The sequence below is a fragment of the Stegostoma tigrinum genome, chromosome 35 (assembly GCF_030684315.1).
Source record: "Stegostoma tigrinum isolate sSteTig4 chromosome 35, sSteTig4.hap1, whole genome shotgun sequence".
Taxonomy (NCBI): Eukaryota; Metazoa; Chordata; class Chondrichthyes; order Orectolobiformes; family Stegostomatidae; genus Stegostoma; species Stegostoma tigrinum.
The window spans coordinates 11618482-11645590 of record NC_081388.1 but is presented as its reverse complement, the minus strand read 5'-3'; the positions used below and the strand labels follow the sequence as shown (position 1 = coordinate 11645590).

Below are 27109 nucleotides of genomic sequence, written 5' to 3'. Positions count from 1 at the left end.
TGTGATGGGTGTCAGGACCAAGTCAGCACCTTCCAGGACAGAATTAACAGGTGAAAAGGCTTTTCTGTATTTTGAATATTATCATTTTCAGACAGGAGTCAGAGAAGAGCTAAATGCAAGCAGAGCCTAATGATGCCACACTACCTTTCTCCAGGAAGGTAGGATTGGGGGGACAAAAAAAAGACATGGTCTAGAGACTCTGCTCGGAATTGGGTCACTACTGTAACTACTTTCAAATAATCAGCCATGGGCTAGGCACTACACAAAAAATTGCTTTATTAAAATATAAATGTACAAAAGATTGGTCCAACACCACCAATATTTTTAAGTAAATAAAAATATGTAGTGCCAATAAACATCAACAAAAAAATTCAATGATCAAGGTGTTGGTAACACAATCCATCCTTTTAGATTACTGTCAGAGTACATAGTAGCAGCTTTCTGTGAGTTACTGGTTAAAACCACGCAGTTTCGTTTTATGGATTGTGCAGACATTAAAGGGAGGTTCGTGCTACTGGATGAAGCACATTCTTGTTACTGGCACCCACCGTGCGTGTGTCTGTTTGAAACAGGCTGCAGAGGCCAGGGTGAGGTATCATACGACTTTAGAATCCCTGAAGTGCAGATATAGGCTATTTGGCCTATCGAGTCTACTCCTAAAAGTATCCCCACTTTTATGATAGCTTACTCACCTAACTATGGGACAATTTAACATGGCCAATCCACTTGCATTCCTTTGGATTGTGGGCGGAAACCGGAACACCCAGCAGAAACCTGCACAGACATGGGAACTGTGTGCAAACTCCACACAGACAGACAGTTGCCCGAGACTAGAATCAAACTTGGGTCCCTGGCACCATGAAGCAGCAGTGCTAACCACTGTCACTGCAGAGGTCATTCCTGTGGGAAGTATGACATAATATGATCAAGTAGAGCAAAGATTAAATAAAAACAGTGGTCAAATACATCATAGGTCAGTGTTACAACAGCAAATTTTATAGGGTTACAATGTATTCAGACTGGATCTGGATTTGTAAGAGCTGTAAGTTTCAAGTAAATGAAATGGGCCAAATGACGTACATTGGAGTCTGACAACAAAGTGGTTTAAATTGTGAAGATCAAGGGGAGAATCAGATTTTTTTTTAAAAATGAAGGCGTTGGATGTTTACACCTGGGAGCAATGACAGCTATTTCTAAAGTCCACAGTACCTAAAAGGTTTAATATGGATCAAGTTGTAAATAAGTGTGCTGGAATCTATTACTTTGTTTACAAGATGAAAACCAGTGGTATTTCTCAGTAGCTGAATTAATGTTTTTTTACTTGGCAGAAGACTAGGAGGAAGGTAGAGGAAACCATTTCGAAATCAGTCAACAGGCTTCACTATAAATCTAGAGATAATCACAAATAGAAAGACAAATCCAAAGGCTGAAAGAAGTTATTCTGAAGAATCATATCAGAAACATTAACTCTTTCTCTCTCCGCAGATGCTGCCAGACCTACTGAGTTTCTCTATGCATTTTGTTTTTAAGTTGGATCCAGCAGATTAGATGCTTAGTTGAGAGACAGATTAACAACACAACTGGGGTTTTCAGATGTCAAAAACAAAGTGGCTGTTCAGCAGTTTGAAGATGCCGGTGGGAAATTGTGCTAACTAACAGTGTTTTGTTTTTTAAGCCACTGATGCAGAACTAGTTGCTTTGAAACCTGATATCTTGACACGTCATCATCTCAGCTAATAACTGGGCGTTTGAATAGAGATCTTAACCTATAGAGATCTTAACATCTGATCTAATTGAAGTCTAGTACAGGTATAACATGCGTTTGAGAGGAACAAGACAAAAAGCAACCTCCACCTTGCTCCAACTGCTGGCAAAATTGATTGCAAAACACAACATGTGACGCTTCTGTATCTCCAACATTAACCATCGTGAGGGCTGTGTGTTATACTGGCAATTTACAACAGCTTTTTGTGTAATGAGTCATGACTACAAGAAGCTGTTCATTAGCAGCAATGACAGTGTTTTATTACAATCAAGATAAAATAAAACAAAAATGTGAAACTCAAGGGATTACTTACAGCAACGAGTAAAGAACAGGCTAATACTACAGTTCTGGCAGGTGAAGAAAACTTGATCCTGGTCACATGTAATAAATGGAATATATAAAAAAGTACCAAATCTCTTAATTAGAACCAGCTCCTGGGTTAGCTAAGAGATATCAAATAACAATGTGATTCAGTCGGTCAGGCTCAAAGCAGATCACTGGCTCAGAAATTGGAGTAATTGGTGGAATGATGACAGTTACTCCAGACAGAGGAACTGTAACCCTATCAGCACCTGTCACAAGCTCTGGGTGATCTAAAGTGCTTTATAGCCATCCTAGTACTTTTCTGTTCTATCGGGCACATTTTCCCATTTTCAACTGAAGTTTGGGAATGGGTCTGATGAGCGGTGGCAAACAACATCATGCCCACTACTGGGATAATAATATTCTGCCTAACACACACCCCAACACTGGCATCCCAGGTGGACAGCCTCTGCTGGTCAATATGAAGCCAATAGCTTCTGGGTATTGAAGACAGTCAGTCAAGGCCTATTCTTCAGGCGATTCAGCGGCAAGGAGATAAGTAGCTCTTAACATCTAGTTTCTTTGATCCAGTTTGGAAGGAGTAACAGGAATACACAGTACTGGGCTAATGGTAAGATTCTTGGTATTGTTGATGAGCAGAGAGATCTCGGTGTCCATGTGCACAGATCCCTGAAAGTTGCCACCCAGGTTGATAGGGTTGTTAAGAAGGCGTATGGTGTATTAGGTTTTATTGGTAGAGGGATTGAGTTTTGGAACCATGAGGTTATGTTGCAGCTGTACAAAACTCTGGTGCGGCTGCAATGGGAGTATTGTGTACAGTTCTGGTCGCCACATTATAGGAAGGATGTGGAAGCACTGGAAAGGGTGCAGAGGAGATTTACCAGGATGCTTATCCTGGTATGGAGGGAAGGTCTTATGAGGAAAGGCTGAGGGACTCGAGGCTGTTTTCGTTAGAGAAGGAGGTTGAGGCGACTTAATAGAGACATACAAGATGATTAGAGGATTAAATAGGGTGTACAGTGAGAGTCTTTTTCCTCGGACGGTGATGGCTAGCACGAGGGAACATAGCTTTAAATTGAGGGGTGATAGATAAAGGACAGATGTCAGAGGTAGGATCTTTACTCAGACAGCAGGAAGGGCGTGGAATGCCCTGCCTGCAACAGTAGTCATCTCGCCAACTTAAGGGCATTTAAATGGTCATTGGATAAAAATATGGAAGATAATGGAATAGTGTAGGTTAGATGGGCTTCAGATTGGTTTCACAGGGCGGTATAACATCGAGGGCCAAAGGGCCTGTACTGCGCTGTAATGTTCTACGTTCTTGTGGGGATGGAGGTGTTTCAGAGGTGAGGGCAGGTGGCTGGCTTTGTGAGACCACACCCCTCGAGTCCACCCACCTGGGCATCCGATTACCTCCAGATTGTGGTCAACAGGTCAATTTTATTTTAAACAAGAAGTTAGGTAAAAGCAGAGTTTTCATAAGTAGTAGGTTTTTTTTCTGAACACCCTGTTCAGGTGTTACAACACACCTCTGGAACAGATAGGACTTGCACCCTGACCTCCTGGCCTAGAGTTAGGGACGCTACCACGGCACAACAGCCTGAATGCAAATCTGGGAGAATGTCCATTAACTGACCACTTGAAGGCCTTATCTGGTGGTGAATTGACCAAGACTCCCAACAGAATATCTCAACCAGAATGTAACTGGGCAGGTGGAGAGGAGAGGGTAACACTCCAGGGGTAACGTGGCGCTTTTTTCCACCTTCAGAGAGAGGAGAACCCCACTCCTGGTTACCATTCTAAACTGGGTGAAAAGTCAGAAGGTCAATAGAAGATTCATTCTTTTCCTCTCCAACTTCTTATTCTCCTCAGTTTACTGCTCACAACAGAGCATAAACATTTAAGGTGCAAGGGAATGCGATGAATCTCTGACTTGGTTGTACAGCCAGAGTGTGAAGGTTAGGTGGGCCAAATTACATTTTCTTTTGCTTTAATCAGAATTTAACTGCAGGCTTTCAGGGTGCACTTGGAATATAGACTGACTAATGCAGTTGGTATGGCTGAGATTAAAATGAAAGGCTAAAGGCCAGGTCCAACAATGAAGCAAACACAGCTTACAACTTTACAAAGTTCTGAAGAGGAGTCATTGGACTTGAAATAGTAACTAATTCTCAGTCCACAGATGCTAACTGGCTTGCTTAGTTTCTGGACTGGATAGGGTGGGTACCTGGAGAACGTTTTCTCTTTAAGGTGGGGATCTGAAACTTGGGGACAATGTACAAATCAGAGGTCGGCTTTTTGAAAGCTGGTAAGAAGCAGGTTTTTCACCAAGGTCACAGAGCTTGGAATCCTCTTTGCCAGAAGTTCACGGGGTCTGGGTCTTTATATGTATTCAAGGCTGGGTTAGATAGAGGCTCTCTGATGAAGGGTCTAGGCCCGAAACGTCAGCTTTTGTGCTCCTGAGATGCTGCTTGGCCTGCTGTGTTCATCCAGCCTCACATTTTATTATCTTGGAATCTCCAGCATCTGCAGTTCCCATCATCTCTGGGTTAGATAGATTGTTGGTGTATAAAGGGAGAGTCTTTGGGGCAGACAGGAAAGTGGTTACAACACCACAGCCAGCTCAACCAGATACTGAATGGAAGAACAGGCTCAAAAAGGGCCAAATGGCCTACTCCTACTCCCAAGTACTACATTCTGTGCAGGTAAACATGCAAATGATTTTCACTTAACAAGATTCTGCAAATTTGCAAGTTATTGGATGGGGACCAAGACATCATAGGGAACCTCCTTTCCTCTTCTAAAACAGTCCAGGGAAGTGTTTATACTTTGCAGCACTTGAATTATTGCAGCTGACACAGAGTCTCGGATTAATATTTCCTTGGAAGAAAACCATCTTCAGCAACTTAAAAGCAACAAATGACACCAAGAGCCAGCTGAAAATGTGTACTTAACCAAAAAACTGTTTACCATTTTACAACATTTAACTTGAAGGTAATCTTCTCCATGCCAGTGACTGACACCACGTGTATAAGACACACAGGTCGCAAGTGATACCAATGTCCCTGAATATTGATTCAACCAAATTCAACTGCTGTGAAAAGAAAACCATCTCAAACCTGCTCTTACTGCCTACTCTAAACTACATATTGGACAAGACAGCTAGACATCGGCTTTGTTGTTGAAATGGATGGAACTGTCAAGCATGATCCAGGAAAAACACTGAAGTTCCCTGAGTATCACACTTTAAAGAGAATTTGATTTATTCAATGTCTGTAAAGTCAGGAATTCACAAGTCTGCCTTATGATATACCAGAAACCATCTGATCAACAGCAGGAGACTGGGTTAATAAAGACATCCTCAGGATGTTGTTGGACTCCTTGTCAAGCTGCAAATACATAATTATCTTGGAAAAAAAAGATTACACAGGCTTACATTTTTTGAAGGTGAGGCTAAACCCAGAGCTACAGGTATCTTTTATGGAAGTTACAATTTGGGAACACGATGACTGGTCTAACTAATCCACGTTGGTGCTAATCCTTCACAATGATATATCGCAGCCCTGTTCCTACATCTCCGAATTTCCCTTTCTCTAACCAGCTGGATAATTTATCCTTAAGCACTGCTGTGGCCTGTGCTTCAATGGAATCAGTAGTAACAAATAGTTATCGGGCATTTTTAACGCAGAAACGTATCAGGTTCCAAGCTGCCCATTTAAACAGGACTGTGCATTCTGACCAGCGCACAAAACAGGGGTTAAAATCAAGAGTAAGATCCGGGCAGGTCTGAAGGAAGCATGATCAGACAGAATCAGTAACCAGCCTCTCATGACCCAGTTTCTACCTGAGGAGGGGCTAGTTAAAAATCAGGGCCTAACTTCTGGTTTTCTGCCTTTGAACTAGTTTGCCAAACTTGTCTCCATTCCATGTTCCTTAACATTCTTTAATAATCACAGAGAAAGGCTCTCTGAAAGTCCATGTCTGCCACATTGGCTTCATCCAAGGGACAAATCCACACCACAAAGAGCATTCCAACATATCGATCAAACACAGCCTTCCTTTCAAAGCAAAAATTGGTGCTGGCTGTTACCTTCTCTTGAAATCCACAAATTTCAAATTATCTCCCACCACTGTTTTAAACTCTTAACAATTCATAATTACTTGGGTTAGGCACATTATGACAAAAATGAGAAAATAGGATATGTGCTGAAGCTCAGAAGAGGGACAAATCTCACTAAGGTAATTTCGAAGACTTAAGTCTTATTGTTGATTCCAGGGGGTCCTTGGAAGAATTTAGTCAGATTCTGCTTTTCTATTAGAAATTTCACTCCTGTTGCTTGAACAAACCACAGTTTGCTTCCTCCAATGTTCTTTACCTTTGTGAACACTGTTTCATATTTGTACCTCATGCTAGTTTCTATTTAGCGACTAAGCTGTGCATTCAAAGAGAGAGTTCATTTCACTATCAACTCTGCTTTCAATAACGCATGTGCAGAACACTTGATTGGCCCCATGTATTTTCCTACATTAGGAAAATGTGACCAGACCACATCAGTACTTTGTTAGCTGTAAATTCCATTGGGAAGTCCAGAGATTAGGAAGGTTCTGAATAATAACAATTTCTTCTTTTTACATCAGTTTCTATACAGCATTCAATGATGCAGAGGATTTTTCTTGCATTGACCACTACGATGCACAGATAAACTAGTGAGCAGAAACAATACATACTTTTAAACTTCTAATTGGGTTAGAAAAGATCAATGCTGAGACTCAAACCAACATTAATCTGTACTATATACTTCATTGAATGTTGGAGAGGCTATTAAAAGGGCTAGGGAGGTCAATTTGGAGGAGATGTTAGGAGAAGGGCAGAAATAGTACAAACGGGAGGTTTGCAGAGAGTGTTCCAGGATTCTCTACAATTACATTATTGAGATGAATACAAAACCCAAAGGTTGCTCTCGTAATTTTTTTTTCTTTGTTCATTCACGGGATGAGGGCATCACTGGCTAGGGCAGCACTTATTGCCCATCCCTAATTGCCCAGAGGGCAGTTTAGAGCCAACTACATTGCTGTGGGTTTGGCGTCACATGTAGGCAGACCAGGTAAGGATGGTAGCTTCCTTCCCTAAAGGACATTAGTGAACCAGATGGGTTCTTCCAACAATCCACAATGAATCACAGTCATCATTAAACTCTTAATTCCACATATTTATTGAATTCAAATTCTACCATCTGCCATGGTGGGATTTGAACCCAGGTCCCTAGAACATTACCTGGGTCTCTGGATTAACAATAATAGCAATAATATCACTAGGCGACTGACTCCCAAGCAAAGTGATAAAGGCTATTACAAAGGAAAAGAATTTGCACATGCACAGCACTGTTCATGACCTCAGAACTTCCAGGTACTTTGGAAGTTTAAGAGTTCTTTTATAGTAGAACACTATGACCCATTAGTTCACAAATGCAAACAAGAAGCAGATACTGTGTTTTTTGCCAATTGATATTGGTGAAGGAGAAAATATTGGTTGGGATGATGGGGTGAGCTCATCTGTTCTTTTTTAAAGCAGTGCTATGGGATTATTTTACATCCACATAAGAGGGTAGATAATGACCTCTGCTTAGTGACAGCACTTCCAACAATGAAGGGCTCCTTTAGTACAGCACTATGACATTAGCCTGAGGTACATGCTGAAATTCCTGGAGAGAGACCTGAACCCATGATCTTGTGACCCAAAGCAGCCAAACTCCGATCTAGGTAAAAATAACAAATCTGTCGAGGAATCGACAGACGAGGTATTTGAATTCTATAAATTGAGAATTGGGGAGGCCATTGAGATTCATTAATATAGGACATTAAGGGAATATTAATTAGTACAGAAGGAAATGAAGTTAGAATTCCACCTCAAGGACACACTACACAGCCCCATGTTTCAATACAACAACAAAAACAGATACTGGAAAAGCTCAGCAGGTCTGGCAGCATCTATGAAGGAAAAAACAGAATGAATGTTTTGGGTCCGGTGACTCTTCCTCAGAACATTTTTCAACTGTTTTAATTTTCACTACGCTCCCAGGGAACAAAGAGATATGGAGAATCAGCTGGACTGCATTACAAAAGAGCGAGCACTGGCTCAATGGGCCGAATGGCCGCCTTCTACATTCATCATGCTCTGCTAGGCTTCAGCTAGGTGACCAAACTAGGGGCAATTTCAAGAAAGGAAGACTGTTTCTCAACTAGGACAGGGCAAGGCAGAGGTAGTCTGAAGAGATTTTTTCATAATTCATTTAGAGGAAGTGTGCGCCTCTGGCTGGGCCAGCCAACATTTACTGCTCATGCCATGACAGATGGTCATAAACACTTACTAAATTTACTGTTAAGAGGAAACTAAATCAAGTGCTTTCTTTATATTTCACTAAAATCGCTTAAACGGAAGTTCTACTTATTATCAAACTCAAGTAAATAGATGCCTGACTAAAAAATTAATGAAATGAACATTGGAACAAAACACCTGTACTATTTAAACACTTGATCTATTTGCGCAGAACTTTATACATCAAACTAGAAATACAATACAAAACAGATATTTCCTAATACATACTGCTAGTACTGAAAATAGGTTCTGTAAAACTAGAGTTTGCTCAGGCAAATTGGATAGTTTAGTATTAAGTGGAATTGTGAAGAAAACATCACAAAATGACTAAGACTCCATGTCTAAACTGTATAGTGAATTCTCCGTTTCAGCTGTTTGCTGGATACTTGCAAAATAGATCAAATCATGTATTAATTTTCTGGTAAATTTTAAATGAGACTCTAATCAAAATAATTATCTCTGACTTCTATTTTTGCGTGGAAGATTTATGGACAATACAGCTGCCACAGTATAATGCATATTGTAATTGGTTAAGGAGGACATGGTGCTACTGGATTAAATCTTGCGTCTGGATGAGAGGAACAGAACACACTACCATTACAACTGCAGTGTCCAGTGGAAATGACTTTGGTTTCTACATACATGAGTCAATCGTAAGATTTGTCCTGCCTTTTTTTTTCCGATGTAGAGTCTCAAGAAGAAATGTTCACCAATCCTCTCTCCCTAGTCATTAACCTGCTTCATACTTGCAGAATTTTCAGTTTCTGTTGTATAGCACTGGCAAGGGTGAATTAAATCATCGGCTTTGCACCTGAACCGAGGAGAAGTGCCTGAATTTCTGTGCAGTGATTCTGAAGAGATTGCAATTTCCAGTCAGCTGTCTTTCTTGGTTAGGGGCTTCCTTCATTGGCTCCTGATGCCAGATTGAAACTTATAACCTCTCAATTTGGATCCAAGAAAGCAGTACAAAGAATAAAAGGGGCAGGGTATGTTGCAGAGGTCTGCGTGAGAGTTGGCCCAGGCTTTTTTTTTGCATTAACTTAAAGTGCAAATTGAGGATCTGAAAAGAAAATTAAAAAAATAATAAAAACATGAATATCCACTGAACTGAACAGCTAAATTCAGAACTAGATAATTTTCTAATTAACAGATTTTCCCAGAGAAGACTTGAGTCATTACATGATGTATCTACAGGACAGGAACTCTTGAAGATTGTAGAAGAAAGGATTCATGGTATCAGTGATTTACATCATCAATTATGACTCCATTCATTTGAGACTTTTGCACCACTGTTTACGTAAAAGTGAGTCATTCGGTCCCCAGAACCCATCATTTAATCAGATCAAGTCGGTATTTTAACTCCATCTTCCTGCCTTGGTTCTGATACTGTAGTGAAGTTGCAGTAAACGTCACAGTCCTGCCCTTGGCTAGGCAGCGGTAATTGTCACAGTGCCAGACTCCAATTAAAGAGAATGGATATTGTACCAAAGAATAAATTAGCAACAACAAATTTCGGGCCGGTTTTCTTGATTCTTGCTGGCACTCCGAAGAAAGGCCAGAGGGGTACTTAGTACCTTTACACATTTAAAACAAAGCAGATAAAACACAGATGGAAACATGATACCGCACAAGAACAACTCTGTTGAGCATCAAGAGGACCGGAAAAGAGATTTGGAGTGTCCTGCGTGGGTCTTGTCTTTCACTTATTATTGCCATATTGCTGTTAGACATCAGATTAATTCAAATAGCTGCACCACAGCTGTTCAAAAGGTTTGTACTTAGCTTTCCAACCAATGATATTGAACATTATGTGCTGATCCAAATCAGTTCTAAGAGAATGTTAATTACACATCAGAGTTCCTAATAAAAGGAGATGGTGACAGAGGTTGTGCCTTGCAGTTGAAGCTGATTTTCGGATAATTTTATGGAATGCACTAGATGCAATCACACCTCTGATATAACAAAGTGTGGAGCTGGATGAACACAGCAGGCCAAGCAGCATCTCAGGAGCACAAAAGCTGACGTTTCGGGCCTAGACCCTTCATTAGAGAGGGGGATGGGGAGAGGGTTCTGGAATAAATAGGGAGAAAGGGGGAGGCGGACTGAAGATGGAGAGAAAATAAGATAGTTGGAGAGGACAGGATAGGTGGGGAGGTAGGGAGGGGATAGGTCAGTCCAGGGAAGACGGACAGGTCAAGGAGGTGGGATGAGGTTAGTAGCTCGGAAATGGAGGTGCAGCTTGGAGGTGGGAAGAAGGGATGGGTGAGAGGAAGAACAGGTTAGGGAGGCAGAGACAGGTTGGACTGGTTTTGGGATGCAGTGGGTGGAGGGGATGAGCTGGGCTGGTTTTGGGATGTGGTGGGGGAAGAGGAGATTTTGAAGCTGGTGAAGTCCTCATTGATACCATTGGGCTGCAGGGTTCCCAAGCGGAATATGAGTTGCTGTTCCTGCAACCTTCGGGTGGCATCCTTGTGGCACTGCAGGAGGCCCATGATGGACATGTGCATCATGGGCCTCCTGCAGTGCCACAAGGATGCCACCCTAAGGTTGCAGGAACAGCAACTCATATTCCGCTTGGGAACCCTGCAGCCCAATGGTATCAATGAGGACTTCACCAGCTTCAAAATCTCCTCTTCCCCCACCACATCCCAAAACCAGCCCAACTCATCCCCTCCACCCACTGCATCCCAAAACCAGCCCAGCCTGTCTCTGCCTCCCTAACCTGTTCTTCCTCTCACCCATCCCTTCCACCCACCCCAAGCCGCACCTCCATCTCCTACCTACTAACCTCATCCCACCTCCTTGACCTGTCCGTCTTCCCTGGACTGACCTATCCCCTCCCTACCTCCCCACCTATCCTGTTCTCTCCAACTATCTTCTTTTCTCTCCATCTTCGGTCCGCCTCCCCCTCTCTCCCTATTTATTCCAGTTCCCTCTCCCCATCCCCCTCTCTAATGAAGGATCTAGGCCCAAAACATCAGCTTTTGTGCTCCTGAGATGCTGCTTGGCCTACTGTGTTCATCCAGCCCCACACTTTGTTATCTTGGATTCTCCAGCATCTGCAGTTCCCATTATCTCTGATGCAATCACACCTCTGCCTGTTTAACATCTCTTTCGTAAAGACTACCACTCAAAGTGTGCTGGATTTAATCCATAGATTTTGGTGCTACAGCTGACTAACCCTTCAGTCAATTTAGAGATAATGGCAAATTACTTCAACATTAGTTGCTATGAAGTGATATTTCACAGCAAACAAAATTATTGAGTCTCTATTTTGTTAAATAATAGCTGCTAAAAGACAAAACAAGTGATTGACAGGTTAATAAAATGTGAGGCTGGATGAACACAGCAGGCCAAGCAGCATCTCAGGACCACAAAAGCTGACGTTTCGGGCCTAGACCCTTCATCAGAGAGGGGGATGGGGGGAGGGAACTGGAATAAATAGGGAGAGAGGGGGAGGCGGACCGAAGATGGAGAGTAAAGAAGATAGGTGGAGAGGGTGTAGGTGGGGAGGTAGGGAGGGAATAGGTCAGTCCAGGGAAGACGGACAGGTCAAGGAGGTGGGATGAGGTTAGTAGGTAGAGGGGGTGCGGCTTGGGGTGGGAGGAAGGGATGGGTGAGAGGAAGAACCGGTTAGGGAGGCAGAGACAGGTTGGACTGGTTTTGGGATGCAGTGGGTGGGGGGGAAGAGCTGGGCTGGTTGTGTGGTGCAGTGGGGGGAGGGGATGAACTGGGCTGGTTAAGGGATGCAGTAGGGGAAGGGGAGATTTTGAAACTGGTGAAGTCCACATTGATACCATATGGCTGCAGGGTTCCCAGGCGGAATATGAGTTGCTGTTCCTGCAACCTTCGGGTGGCATCATTGTGGCAGTGCAGGAGGCCCATGATGGACATGTCATCAAGAGAATGGGAGGGGGAGTGGAAATGGTTTGCGACTGGGAGGTGCAGTTGTTTGTTGCGAACTGAGCGGAGGTGTTCTGCAAAGCGGTCCCCAAGCCTCCGCTTGGTTTCCCCAATGTAGAGGAAGCCGCACCGGGTACAGTGGATGCAGTATACCACATTGGCAGATGTGCAGGTGAACCTCTGCTTAATGTGGAATGTCATCTTGGGGCCTGGGATGGGGGTGAGGGAGGAGGTGTGGGGACAAGTGTAGCATTTCCTGCGGTTGCAGGGGAAGGTGCCGGGTGTGGTGGGGTTGGAGGGCAGTGTGGAGCGAACAAGGGAGTCACGGAGAGAGTGGTCTCTCCGGAAAGCAGACAGGGGAGGGGATGGAAAAATGTCTTGGGTGGTGGGGTCGGATTGTAAATGGCGGAAGTGTCGGAGGATAATGCGTTGTATCCGGAGGTTGGCAGGGTGGTGTGTGAGAACGAGGGGGATCCTCTTGGGGCGGTTGTGGCGGGGGCGGGGTGTGAGGGATGTGTCGCGGGAAATGCGGGTGACGCGGTCAAGGGCGTTCTCAATCACCGTGGGGGGAAAGTTGCGGTCCTTAAAGAACTTGGACATCTGGGATGTGCGGGAGTGGAATGTCTTATCGTGGGAGCAGATGCGGCGGAGGCGGAGGAATTGGGAATAGGGGATGGAATTTTTGCAGGAGGGTGGGTGGGAGGAGGTGTATTCTAGGTAGCTGTGGGAGTCGGTGGGCTTGAAATGGACATCAGTTACAAGCTGGTTGCCTGAGATGGAGACTGAGAGGTCCAGGAAGGACCTTCCAGGGATGCCTAACCTGAAGAAGTTACCCTCCTCCCTCCGGACCAACCTCAGGGAATCTCTCTCCCATTGCAACTCTCTTGTAATCTCTTCGGCCTTGAAACTGCTCGACCATGTCCTGAAGCAAACCAGGTACCACAGCCACATCACCTTTCTCAGCACCTGCCTACGGAACCAGATCATCCCCAAGGGACTACAGTCCACATTTCAGCCTTCCCAATTTGGCCCCAACCGTGACCACCTCTACACCCAGAATATTCAGACCCTTCAGAAGCGTTTCTCCCTGCGAGTCCTGAAACAGACACTTGCAGCCATGCGCCGGCACCTCCAGGCACTGCAATCCAGCCTGCCCCAGCTCAGAGCCTCCCTCTCCCAGACTTGCAAAGGACCTCTGCTGTTTTTTATCCTCCGCAGGATCCACAGACTGAACACCCAGTTCCACTCAGCTTTACTGGACACCAAAAATCGCAAGTACAACAAACTCACTGGCCCCTGCCACCCACAAGAGGATTCCTGCGCCTCCCAAATCCCGACTCTGTCCCTACCCCTCCCCCACCATGCACCCGCCGCCATTGACCATGAGGACACGGCCGGAGACCCCACCGATGACGTCACATCGGCCTCCGCCGGCCACAGAACTTCCGGAACCGCTGCTGCAGTCACCACCTCCACGCCCAGGTACTACAGCCCACACACCACCCTCACCTCAGCTGCTGCCGCCCACCCCGATCCTCCCACCGCCGACGGAACCCCGCCCACGGTCGATGCCGACGGAACCCCGCCCACGGCCGACGCCGACGGAACCCCGCCCACGGCCGACGCCGACGGAACCCCGCCCACGGCCGGCGAAACCCTGCCCACAGCTGACGCCGACGGAACCCCGCCCACGGCCGACGGAACCCCGCCCACGGCCGACGCCGACGGAACCCCGCCCACGGCCGACGCCGACGGAACCCCGCCCACGGCCGACGCCGACAGAACCCTGCCCACAGCCGACGCCGACGGAACCCCGCCCACGGCCGACGACCTCATCGCTACGCCCACAGCCTCCACAGCCTGCAACCCCAGAGGAGACAGCCACACTGAGCCCTGCCGCATCTTCACCATCCCCCCAGACCTCCCACTGACTGAGGACGAACGGTCAGTCCTTAGCAAGGGGCTCACCTTTGTCCCCCTACAACCACACATCAACCAATACCAGTCACGGTCGGACATAGAGCAGTTTTTCCGCCGTCTTCGCCTCCACGCCTACTTCTTCAACCGGGAACCTAACCCTCCTTCCACTGACCCCTTCACCCGCTTCCAACACAAGTCCTCCTCCTGGACACCACCCCCAGGCCTCCTACCCTCCCTCGACCTCTTCATCTCCAACTGCCGTCGAGACATCAACCGCCTCAACCTCTCCACCCCTCTCACCCACTCCAACCTCTCCCCCGCAGAACGGGCAGCCCACCGCTCCATCCGCTCCAACCCCAACCTCACCATCAAACCCGCAGACAAGGGTGGCGCAGTGGTAGTATGGCGCACTGACCTCTACATCGCCGAGGCCAGACGCCACTCTCCGACACCACCTCCTACCGCCTCCTCGATCATGACCCCACACCCGAGCACCAAACCATCATCTCCAACACCATTCATGACCTCATCACCTCAGGGGACCTCCCACCCACAGCCTCCAACCTCATTGTTCCCCAACCCCGCACGGCCCGTTTCTATCTCCTTCCCAAAATCCACAAACCTGCCTGCCCTGGTCGACCCATCGTCTCAGCCTGCTCCTGCCCCACCGAACTCATCTCCACCTATCTGGACTCCATTTTCTCCCCTTTGGTCCAGGAACTCCCCACCTATGTCCGTGACACCACCCACGCCCTCCACCTCCTCCAGGACTTCCAATTCCCTGGCCCCCAACACCTCATATTCACCATGGACGTCCAGTCCCTGTACACCTGCATTCCGCATGGAGATGGCCTCAAGGCCCTCCGCTTCTTCCTGTCCCGCAGGCCCGACCAGGCCCCCTCCACCGACACTCTCATCCGCCTAGCTGAACTCGTCCTCACACTCAACAACTTCTCTTTTGACTCCTCCCACTTCCTACAGACTAAGGGGGTGGCCATGGGCACCCGCATGGGCCCCAGCTATGCCTGCCTCTTTGTAGGTTACGTGGAACAGTCCCTCTTCCGCACCTACACAGGCCCCAAACCCCACCTCTTCCTCCGGTACATTGATGACTGTATCGGCGCCGCCTCTTGCTCCCCAGAGGAGCTCGAACAGTTCATCCACTTCACCAACACCTTCCACCCCAACCTTCAGTTCACCTGGGCCATCTCCAGCACATCCCTCACCTTCCTGGACCTCTCAGTCTCCATCTCAGGCAACCAGCTTGTAACTGATGTCCATTTCAAGCCCACCGACTCCCACAGCTACCTAGAATACACCTCCTCCCACCCACCCTCCTGCAAAAATTCCATCCCCTATTCCCAATTCCTCCGCCTCCGCCGCATCTGCTCCCACGATAAGACATTCCACTCCCGCACATCCCAGATGTCCAAGTTCTTTAAGGACCGCAACTTTCCCCCCACGGTGATTGAGAACGCCCTTGACCGCGTCTCCCGCATTTCCCGCGACACATCCCTCACACCCCGCCCCCGCCACAACCGCCCCAAGAGGATCCCCCTCGTTCTCACACACCACCCTGCCAACCTCCGGATACAACGCATTATCCTCCGACACTTCCGCCATTTACAATCCGACCCCACCACCCAAGACATTTTTCCATCCCCTCCCCTGTCTGCTTTCCGGAGAGACCACTCTCTCCGTGACTCCCTTGTTCGCTCCACACTGCCCTCCAACCCCACCACACCCGGCACCTTCCCCTGCAACCGCAGGAAATGCTACACTTGTCCCCACACCTCCTCCCTCACCCCCATCCCAGGCCCCAAGATGACATTCCACATTAAGCAGAGGTTCACCTGCACATCTGCCAATGTGGTATACTGCATCCACTGTACCCGGTGCGGCTTCCTCTACATTGGGGAAACCAAGCGGAGGCTTGGGGACCGCTTTGCAGAACACCTCCGCTCAGTTCGCAACAAACAACTGCACCTCCCAGTCGCAAACCATTTCCACTCCCCCTCCCATTCTCTTGATGACATGTCCATCATGGGCCTCCTGCACTGCCACAATGATGCCACCCGAAGGTTGCAGGAACAGCAACTCATATTCCGCCTGGGAACCCTGCAGCCATATGGTATCAATGTGGACTTCACCAGTTTCAAAATCTCCCCTTCCCCTACTGCATCCCTCAACCAGCCCAGTTCATCCCCTCCCCCCACTGCACCACACAACCAGCCCAGCTCTTCCCCCCCACCCACTGCATCCCAAAACCAGTCCAACCTGTCTCTGCCTCCCTAACCGGTTCTTCCTCTCACCCATCCCTTCCTCCCACCCCAAGCCGCACCCCCCGCTACCTACTAACCTCATCCCACCTCCTTGACCTGTCCGTCTTCCCTGGACTGACCTATCCCCTCCCTACCTCCCCACCTACACCCTCTCCACCTATCTTCTTTACTCTCCATCTTCGGTCCGCCTCCCCCTCTCTCCCTATTTATTCCAGTTCCCTCCCCCCATCCCCCTCTCTGATGAAGGGTCTAGGCCCGAAATGTCAGCTTTTGTGCTCCTGAGATGCTGCTTGGCCTGCTGTGTTCATCCAGCCTCACATTTTATTATCTTGGAATCTCCAGCATCTGCAGTTCCCATTATCTCTGATTGACAGGTTAAGCTAGAATATGGAAAGTAAGACAATACTCAATTCATTAGTTTTAAAATCTGGATTCAAAATATTAGTTGATAGGGAAAACCACCTATTCTTTAAAACCAACTTTTAAGTAATGGCCTGCTATCGAACAGATTGGAAATACAACTAGAGCAGGATATACTTAGGAACAAATAGATTTCAGCCTTGTGTATTACTTAGTCTACAGAATCTAGTATTCAAATTAACAGCCACTAGAAAGTACCGTACCAGCAGACAATGATTGTATGTCAGATTGACCATCAGAAAAAGGCAGAGCAATTTATCACTAGCAAGAGTGCTGCACTGAGTAGTGTGGTTCACTGTGCAGAGCTACTGGGTGAGGGAATATCCGGACCAATGCAACTGAATCAGTCAGAAGAAATTGTTGTAAACTTCAGGCTTTCTTTGAACTAGAAAAATTTAGGTCAAACTAAATAGGAATTTTCCAATTGCACAGATTCTGCTATGGATCAGCTCCTTGTAATTTGTTTATAAAACCAAAATGCCAAGCAAAGTTTTACTTTGAGAAAACTTGATAAAGTTGTGTCTGAAACGTGAAAACAAGTCTCTGAAGAGTAGTGAGCCCCCTCTTTCACAATGACTGATGGAACTAAGAAACCAACAAAGTACTTGAAATACACGGAGTTTAGTAATTGAGACAGTAAAACATTAAAAAGATTTGGCTGGGATATATAGAGTTCTGAGAAAGATAAACTCCTTTTCTCTTTCATGTTAGATTGACTGTTTGGTACATTCAATTCATTTCTTTTTAAATGACAAAGTTTGCAAATACAATAGAATTTAATCTGGTTATTTGTAGGAGACTGATGCCAAGACTGATTTGTTGGGGAATACGATTTATTAGTTTACTTAGACCCAACGAAAAAGTGCTACCACTATTATCTGTATGATTGCAAAAAAAATCTTCATTCACCCTTGAGCTCTTCACTCCAAAGCCAGTGAAAGATGCATCAGTTCCTTCCACTTTACACCCAGTACATACTGATATGCTTCAGATTCATAGCTGGCGGCTCCCTCCAAGAAATTGTTGCACATTTCTCTCTGATCCACTATACAGTAATGTGCACAATATAGTGAATGGCGGTTGCACAAATCTGTGGCTAGGCTTGACGACTTTATTCTAGCCTCTTAAAGCTCTGGGGGCTAGAGTCTGTTTACAGAAGTGGATTCACAAGAGGGCCCAGGAGGGGCGCCAGAAATTCAGCCCTTCTAGCCTGCCTTGCCATTCTAAGTCATAGCTGATCATCTCCAGAATTCCATTTAACCCTCACAAATCTCCACATCCCTGAATGTTTTCAGAAACATATTGATCTGCCTTGAACATACTCAAATGATCACGTTTCCACAGCCATACTGAGTAGAGAAAGGTTCCAAAGATTCATCACCCTTTGAATGAAGGCCTTTCTCCTTATTGTTATTCCTGTGCTATGACATCATGTCTCAAATAAAAGCAAACTACCGCAAACGATGGATATCTAAAATGGATATGCTGGATAACTATTTGCAAAGAAAAGTCTCTGGAATTGAAACATTCTTCTCTCCACAGATGCTACCAGACATGCTGAATTTCTCCAGTATTTTCTGTTTATATACCCAAGACTACATCCTCTGGTTCTGGAGTCACTGGAGAAAACATCCCATATGCACCTTGTCATACCCTGTAAGAATTTTGGAACTTTGAAAAATGAGAAGTGATCATCCAAAGGAAAAAAAAGACTCTACAAATTACAGATTCAGTTTCCTCAAATCTTCCCTCATGAGACAATTCCACCATCCCAAGGAGTAGTCTGGTGAAGCTCCATTGCAACTTCTCTAAGACAAATACATCCTTCCTTGGATAAGGAGACCAAAACTTACAGTACTTGAGTTGAGGTCTCAATGATGCTCTATACAGCTGCAATAATGAGTTTATTTCTCTGCTCAAAGTTCCTTGGAATAAATATCAACATACCATTTGCCTTCGCGTGCAAGCTTTTAGTGAATAGACTGGAGCAAGTCCAAAATTAACGGGATAACAAGGTGTAGAGCTGGATGAACACAGCAGGCCAAGCAGCATCAGAGGAGCAGGAAGGCTGACATTTCAGGCCTAGACTCTTCATCAGAAAAGAGTCTAAGCCCAAAACGTCAGCTTTCCTGCTCCTAAGATGCTGCTTGGCCTGCTGTGTTCATCCAGCTCCACACTTTGTTATCTTGGATTTTCCAGCATCTGCAGTTCCCATTATCTCTGGTCCAAAATTAACAGACATAGGTTTGAGGTGAGAGGGGAAGGATTTAAAAGGGGCCCAAGGGGCAATGCCAGAGGAAGGAGGAGGAGTCAGGTATAATTACAACAACATTTAAATGGTAACTGTAAGGGTAAATTAATAGGAAAGGTTTAAGAGGGATATGGACCAAATGCTGGTAAACGGGACTAGGTCAGATCGGGATGTCTGGTTGGCACGGATGAGTTGGACCAAAGTGTCCGTTTTCATGTGTATGACTTTATGACTCATGGATAAGAACACTCAGATTCCTTTGGGCACTTGCATTTCCCAACCTTTCACCATTTTTAGGAATGTTCTGCCTTTCTGCTTTATCTACCAAACTGAATAACTTCACCCTTGTTCCAATATGTTCCATCTGTCATGCTCTAGCCTATTTGCTTCAGTTATACAAGTCCTCTTGAAGTCTCATTGCACCTTCCTCACAACATATGGCTCAGCCAGCTTGGTGTCATCAGCAAACTTGGAAATATTACAATTGGTCCCCACATCAAAATTAAAATTATAAAGATTGTGAACAGTTGTGAACCTATCACTGACTTTTGTGCTATCCCACTAGTGACAACTTGTCAACGTCAATTTATTCTGACTCTACGCTTTCTGTCCATCAATTAATTCTTGGTCCATATCAATTAATTCTTGGTCCATACTAGAATATTCTTCCCAATTCCATGCTATTTATGGGTTTCCTTTGTGGAACCTTATCAAAAGCCTTCTGAAAATCCAAATACAGCACATCCACTGGTTCTTTAAGCTCAGTATATTCCTTAAAAAACCTCCAGGTTTGTCAAACATGATTCCCTTCGTAAGTCCATGCTGACTCTGCCCAATGTTAACATTTGTTATCTAAAATATTCAGTTATCACATCCTGCATAATAGATTCTAGCATTTTCTTTACTATGGGACATTAAGCCAGCACATTTCTGGTTCTCCCTTCTTAAACAACATAGTTACGATTGCTTCCTTCCAGTCAGCACAAGCCTTCACAGAATCAAGAAAATTAAGAGAACCATCACTGTATCCAATATCTTGATTACTACTTCCGTTGGTATTACAGGGTGAAGCTCACTTGATCCAGGTGACTGGTTAATCCTTAATCCAGCTAATGTTTAAAGTACTACCGCATTACTAATATCAATTTCTTTTAGATCTCTGGTTACATGAGTCTTTTGATCACCTCGTATGGCTGGGATGCTCTTTGTCCTTTCTTCTGAAGTCAGATGCAAATTAACCGTTTAATTTGTTTTTGGAGTTCCCTGTTCTCCAATGTTGATTTTCCTGTGCGCACATGCATCCGTGCTAACCTCCCCTTCACATATCAAGGGAAGCCCTGCCTTTAATGCTCTTTGTATTCTGTATTCTTTCCATGCCAGATTCTTGGTCCTCCTTTGCTGGGTCCTAAATCACTCCTATTTCTCAGGCTTACCACTGTATCTGCCGTTCACATAAGCCACTTCCTTGGAGCTAATGCAAGCTTTAACATCTTTATCAAGCATGGGTGATTTACACTTCCCTTTGGATGTACTTAAAAAAACTAATCTGAAGAGTAGAAAATAAAAAGGCAAATGCAAATTCAGAGCAAGTGAAACATTTGGCCCATCACCTTGCTTCTTCAGCAGCCATAAATCACAGTGTGACCCTTCATTATAAATACTAGCGTTTTCAACTCACATCAGCTCCAGGTAAAAATGGCTCAACTGATGTTTAGAAACCAGCACACAGCGTTAGCACACAATTGACCAATCCTCATTGCTATTTTAAGACTATAAGACTCCAGCAGGAGGTTTCATTCCCTTGCGTGAACAACTGTATCAACTTGGATCTGAACCTACCTCCCAGTCCCCACCTGCAGAGGTTCTCGTCGTTCCTTTGACTTTGGAACTGCAATCTGAAAAGAAAGAACTTTGGTTTTATTGACTTCTTCAGCAGTGGGCCCCTAACTCAGTAACAGACAGTACCTCAAACAATACCAAGCAGAGGGTCCCTGGCAGAAATGCTGTACCTTGCAGTATGAGTGACTGATCCAGGCCTAACATTCTCTCCTGGTGATTCCAGCCATGGGGGAAATAGAAAATAAACTATGGTAATAAGAATGGAGGACAAAACTGTAATACAGTAATAAATGTCAATGGGCTAATGATCCTCCAGGGACAGATTCAAATCCCATCATAATAACCAGTGGAATTCATATTAATTTAGTATAAAGCTAGCCCCAGTAATTACAACCAAGATAACAGTCACAGGTGATCGCAAATACCCCTCTAGTTCAGCAATGTGCCCTTTGGGGAAGTAAATCTGCCATTCTTACCTGGTTCGGTCTGTGTGACTCCAGACAATGTGCCTGACTCTTAAACCACTCTCTGAAATAGCCTAACAAATCACTCAGTTCAGTGACAATTAGGAATGGGTGACAAATGCTGACCTTATTCATGATGTCCACGTCATGAAAAAGTCTCAAACCAGCTCTACTCCAGCAAGGACCTGTCATCTGGTGTATGGGATTTTGTTTCGACAGACTGCATTTTATTAATGGTTGCCATATGACAGTTTGCCTATTTTACCACCTTTTTAATCAGGTTATGGCACTCAGTTAAAATACCGCAGGCAGCAAGCTAATTTTGGTTTAGCTGCCAGATTCTTCAATCTGGCCGATGGTTCAAATGACATGAATTGCTAAATCATGCACAATAACATATTTCAACCTTAATCACACAGTAATGCTATCACAACTGAACATGCAACAGTGCAATTAACTGATCAAAGCAAATGAAAAGCCTTCATATATATATTTTAACCGATGTTAACATGGAGTTATACAGATCAATACTGCAGTGTCTTCTCTCCATCTACCTCAGAGTTGCAACACAATAGAAGGGCTATTATATACAGCCTTTATACTGAGACACTTCACACATTCCCATTAGCAGAAAATGCACCTTCAAGGTGCAACATTCTATGACCGTACCACTGGCAAGCTCTGGGGATCAATAACGAGCCACTTCTCAGTCACTTTCACGAGTTGCTGGGAGCTCAGGGGCTCTCGGATTTTGACAATCACCTCCAGCCGACCTCCTGTTGTCTTCCTGCCATCCAACACCTGGAAGGAGTTGATCAAAAAAACACACTAACAACTTAAGGAACTATATCAATGAAAGCAGCAAACGTCTCATATTTTGTGGCCCTTAGGTCTGTAAGAAGGGAAACTAAGTAGACAGATTGCAATGGGATGGACACTTGCCAATAACAAAAATACCACACAGAGAAGAAAAACAACTATCAAAAAGGATTATTGAAACAGGAGATTTAAATAAAACATTAATTTCCACTGAAAACTTCTTCACTTGCCATCCACCATATACTGGAACAGTTTTGACATCCAAGAGTACTAAATGCAAATGATTTTAGTCCAGTGCCAGAAAACAGTGATGTTTTCTTACAGTCAAGTTATCAGATCCTGTCATTGCCTGATCCCTCTCTATTGACTCATTGCCTCCCCACTAAAAACAACCCAATTGATATTCCACCCCACCGTCCTGCCTTGATGGCTTTGAAAATCTTTGTTTGAACAGTGAATTCCATTGACCATGGCAAGGAAGTCATGGGAAGAGAAAGCTGGACAGAGGGGAATGAATACAAGAGCCAACCCAGGCTAGCCTGGCCGACAAACAAGGAACGCTTAGCAGTAGCAGATGGTTGAATTTCTACTGCTCTGCCAGTTTGGAATGTTGGTATGTTGTTCAATGCATAGCACTATATTCTAAATCACACATCGTGCGGAAAGCATGCAAGGTCTAACTGCAAGTCAATATCCTCTCCAATCCCTGTATGATTGAGACACGACTGAAGCAAACCAAAGGCAGTTCTTACGCATTCACTAACTGATAGGTACTGAAGTGGGTGATGCAATAAGCATGAAATTTGATTGCAGTTGATGTGCACCTCTCCAACTATCTGCTACTGATGTGTATCCATCGATTCCCAAGCCTCTAAAAACCTCAAACAGTCGCTCATCAGTATAGAATCCGAGTAGTTAGAAGGAACACTAATCAGAATACACTTGACAACCAACTAGGGAGGCGATGGCCTAGTGGTATTATCGCTGGGCTGTCAATCCAGGGACCCAGGTAATGTTCTGGGGACTCGGGTTCGAACCCGCCACAGCTGATGGTAGTATTTGATTTTAATAAGTGTCTGGTATTAAGACCATGGATCCATTGTTGATTGTTGGAAAAACCCATTTGGTTCACTAATGTCCTTTAGGGAAGGAAACCGCCATCCTTACCTGGTCTAGCCTACACGTGGCTCTAGACCCACAGCAATGTGGTTGACTCTGAACTGCCCTCTGGGCAATTAGGGATGGGCAATAAATGCTGCCTGACCAGTGATGCCTTCATCCCGTTAATGAGGAAAAATAAACCAATTAATACTATCCTGTCATGTAGTATAAATGTTGTTTTCCTTTGACCTTGGTATTCTTGCGAATTGCACTGATGAGTGCAAGATGAAAAGTTTTGACAAAATGTGTTATTTTTCAAAAACACTCAAAAAAATCTATCAACTATAATATTTAAAATTTTCATTTAACCTCCCCTACACAAATGCCACCAACTCCTAGCTTTCCAAAATAAGTACATCATGTCTTAAATTTTCCATATTCAAAGGAAGTACCTAGTCTGGTCTATTTAATCCATCCTCATAACATTACTAGTCCCAGTATCATCTTGTGTCATTGGTGCTGCAACATCTTTGCGATTAAATATATCTTCCCCAAAGTTGTAGTGGTCACAACTGAACACAGTAATTCAGACAGGGTCTAACCAGAGTGAAAATTATTTGATGTAGAATCACAAAGGCTACAATGCAGAAGGCGGCAATTAGGCCCATCATTTCTGTGTTAACTCTCCAAAAGCAATTCATTTCTATCACTTTGTACAGTTCGTATTTTAACTGGTATTTGTACTTGAAGTTATTAGCCTCACACCAATCAGCAAACACAGATCTCAGATAAACAAACTGGCCAGCATAGTGCTGGGTGTCAAGTCAAGGGGGATGCTGACAGAGCTGGGTGCCATTTCTGTGTGAGGTGAAAGTTGCTGCTACAACAATAAAGTGATTTATCAAGAGGCAGGCAAATTGAGGAGGCCAAGGATGTTACTCAGCCTCATGCATTGCTTGGAATAGGAAGAGCTATGCTCTTGAATTTCGGACAATGGGAGTGAGATGAAGGGAGGATAATGTCAATAGTTACAACTATGATTTAAAAGGGAGTATTAAGAAATGATGGTCACTGACTGATGAAATTACCAGGATTAGATCTCTTGCTGGATGTACAAATATCATGAGGCATTCATCTTTCCCAAAAATAACTATATATTTCTTTCTTGGAATTCACTGACTAGTGTTTTTATAGCAGAGGATAAGGAATCCTAAACAATTCTAAAATTCTGTCAAATGATTGAGTGGGATTTTACTGGATCTTTAAACTTTTCAAAGAGGAAGTCCACCCACCCCCAAAGCTCTGGTTTCCATATCTACAGGTATCTAACTGGTAATTGGGAATGAATCGGAGCATCTTGGAATGTTGTCAGTCCTGATTCTTCATAAGGTTTTGAAACCTCACCTCCAGGATTTCTCGAATCTCACACTGTGACTCCAACTTTTCCAGCTTAAGTTGAGCTGTTCCCACAACTTTGTCATTCTTGAAAATACCTCTATTAAAAGAAGAAAGGAATTTTATTTTCCCAATGCTACAAGCTGAGTATTAAATCATGTGGAAACAGGAAAGGATTGCTGAAATTACAAAATTTGGATTTAAGACAATTTAAAACTATTACTTAATGGCAAGAGATTAGGAATTGTTAAAACGCAAAGAAATCTGGGTAGGGTTAAGAACACATCACTAAACTGCACTGAACTGATACAAAAAAAAAATCAAAACAATGTTATGCGATGTTGACCTCTCGAGCAGTCTGGGTACATAAAAATGAATGGATATTGCAACTCAGTTGTACAGACTTAATTAAGGCCTCATTCAAACAACAGCATTTAGTTCAGGAAACTAATTTTAGGAATCAGAGTCATAGAGTTATACAGCATGTCAACAGTCCCTTCTGGCTGACTTGTTTACACCGACCAGACATCCCAATCTGACCTAGTCCCACTTGCCAGCATTAGTCCGTGTGCCCCAAAACATTACCGTGTTCTGAAAAGTATATAGATTTGTATCAGCTTTCAGTTAAAGCTACTCAAGAGAGTCTCTCTACATTAAACAAAAACAAACTCATACCCTTTATGGAGTATTTCAAATTTAATTCCTTTGGTCTGTACTACTCGTTTGAATGCGCGATGTCCTCGGTTGATGTTCAGCTTAAAGTGCTCGTTAAATTCTAGCAGATAAGTAAAAGGGATTATTACAGAAGAATCCACTTAATGAATAACATTTTTAAGAATGAAACACTGACTCATTGAAGCAGACTTCCATGTTAAATGTTTGGCTGCAGGGACATTTCACTCATTAAAACAAAAAGTTCAGGAACGGCCCATTTCACAGAGAAATGGAAAATCTTCAGCCCTTTGTTCATCACGCCCTGTGATTGCCATCCTTTGTTTTACTTCTGCTGTCACTCAGTTCAAGTGGGTGTCCCAAGCCGTCACTGTGACTGACGCCCTGCTCTTTCCCGACTCCACTCCCAGTCACTAAATTCAACTGTTAGCCTGGCATTCTCCTCTAGCTGGGGTAACTGAAATTTTCCTCCAGCACACATGCCAACAATCCAAGAGAAAAGAAACTATTTCTGTTCATGACCTCTGGGCATTTCAGAGCACATAATGAACCACTTCATGAAATGTAGTCTACTGCATCATAGAAAAGGGGGCGGCCAATCTCAAACCGCAGCGTGATAATGACCAGGTATCTGTGATTGAGAAATATGGGGAAGAACCCACTTGAAATATGTCACGAGTTCTTTCGCATCACCTGACAAGGCACATGGGGCCTTCTCATTCAAAGTGCTTCCCTAAATGCTGCACTGGAGTATCAGGCTGGATTAGGTGCTCAAGTCTCAATAGTGGGGTGTGAACACAAAGTTCTTGCCCAGAGGCCAGACGGTTACCAACCGAGATAAACCTTCATCCTAAATCTTCTGACTAATCAAATCAGGCACGGAAGTAGACCCATGTGGCCCCTCTACCCCGTTCGATCATCTAATTATGACCAATACCTCAACTCCACATTCTCACTTTTCCCTGATAAACACACATTTTTGACTAACAAGGCAGTCAAATGTACTTCTGCCTTAAAACGTTCAGTGTCACTGCCTCCACGATTCACTGGGGAAAGAGTTCCAAAACTCATAAGCGCTGAGAAAAAAAAAGTTCCTTATCTTCTCCTCTAACGGGAGACCTCTTAGTTTTTAAAAAGGTGCCCTCTCCCATTTCTAGCTTCTCCATGACAGCTTACAACATCTACTCTGTCAAGTCCCCTCAGGACATTGTATATTTTGATAAGATCGCTTCCCATTCCTCTAACTTGCAACATTGGCAGGACCAACTATCTAACTGCCTCATTAGATAACACACCACCATCCCAGGCAGTTGCATGAACCTTCTCAGAGAAGCTTTTCGTGCATTTATATCACATCTTAAATGGGAGGCCAAATTACATACACAGTAAAGTGACCATACAGCCACCATTAACTTATGGGTTTCTGCCAGATTTGAAAACTCAAATCATAGCTTTCCAGCTGTACCTACCTGGACAGTTCGTGTTTTTAATCACATTGGTTTTATCTTTCTGTGCCTCCTCCTGTTGAAGAAAATAGGATGTGAATTGTAATTGGCAGCATTAGACAGAGAGAGTGAG

At 44.5% G+C, this 27109-nt stretch overlaps 1 protein-coding gene across 3 annotated transcripts in view; it reads right to left on the bottom strand.

Moving 5' to 3' along the window:
* Positions 1-27109, bottom strand: part of cc2d1a (coiled-coil and C2 domain containing 1A) — an 85995-nt gene that overhangs the window by 21879 nt on the left and 37007 nt on the right. For 2 of the 3 annotated variants that reach the window (XM_048521765.2, XM_048521766.2), the window contains exons 20-24: positions 27001-27052; positions 25535-25634; positions 24869-24959; positions 22214-22345; positions 21081-21136 (exon numbers count right to left, since the gene is read on the bottom strand). In XM_048521765.2, the coding sequence (XP_048377722.1) occupies positions 21081-21136; positions 22214-22345; positions 24869-24959; positions 25535-25634; positions 27001-27052 (431 nt within the window). Of the gene's footprint in view, positions 1-353; positions 9526-21080; positions 21137-22213; positions 22346-24868; positions 24960-25534; positions 25635-27000; positions 27053-27109 lie in introns of those variants that run through there. The other variant, XM_048521767.2, reaches the window with a different exon arrangement.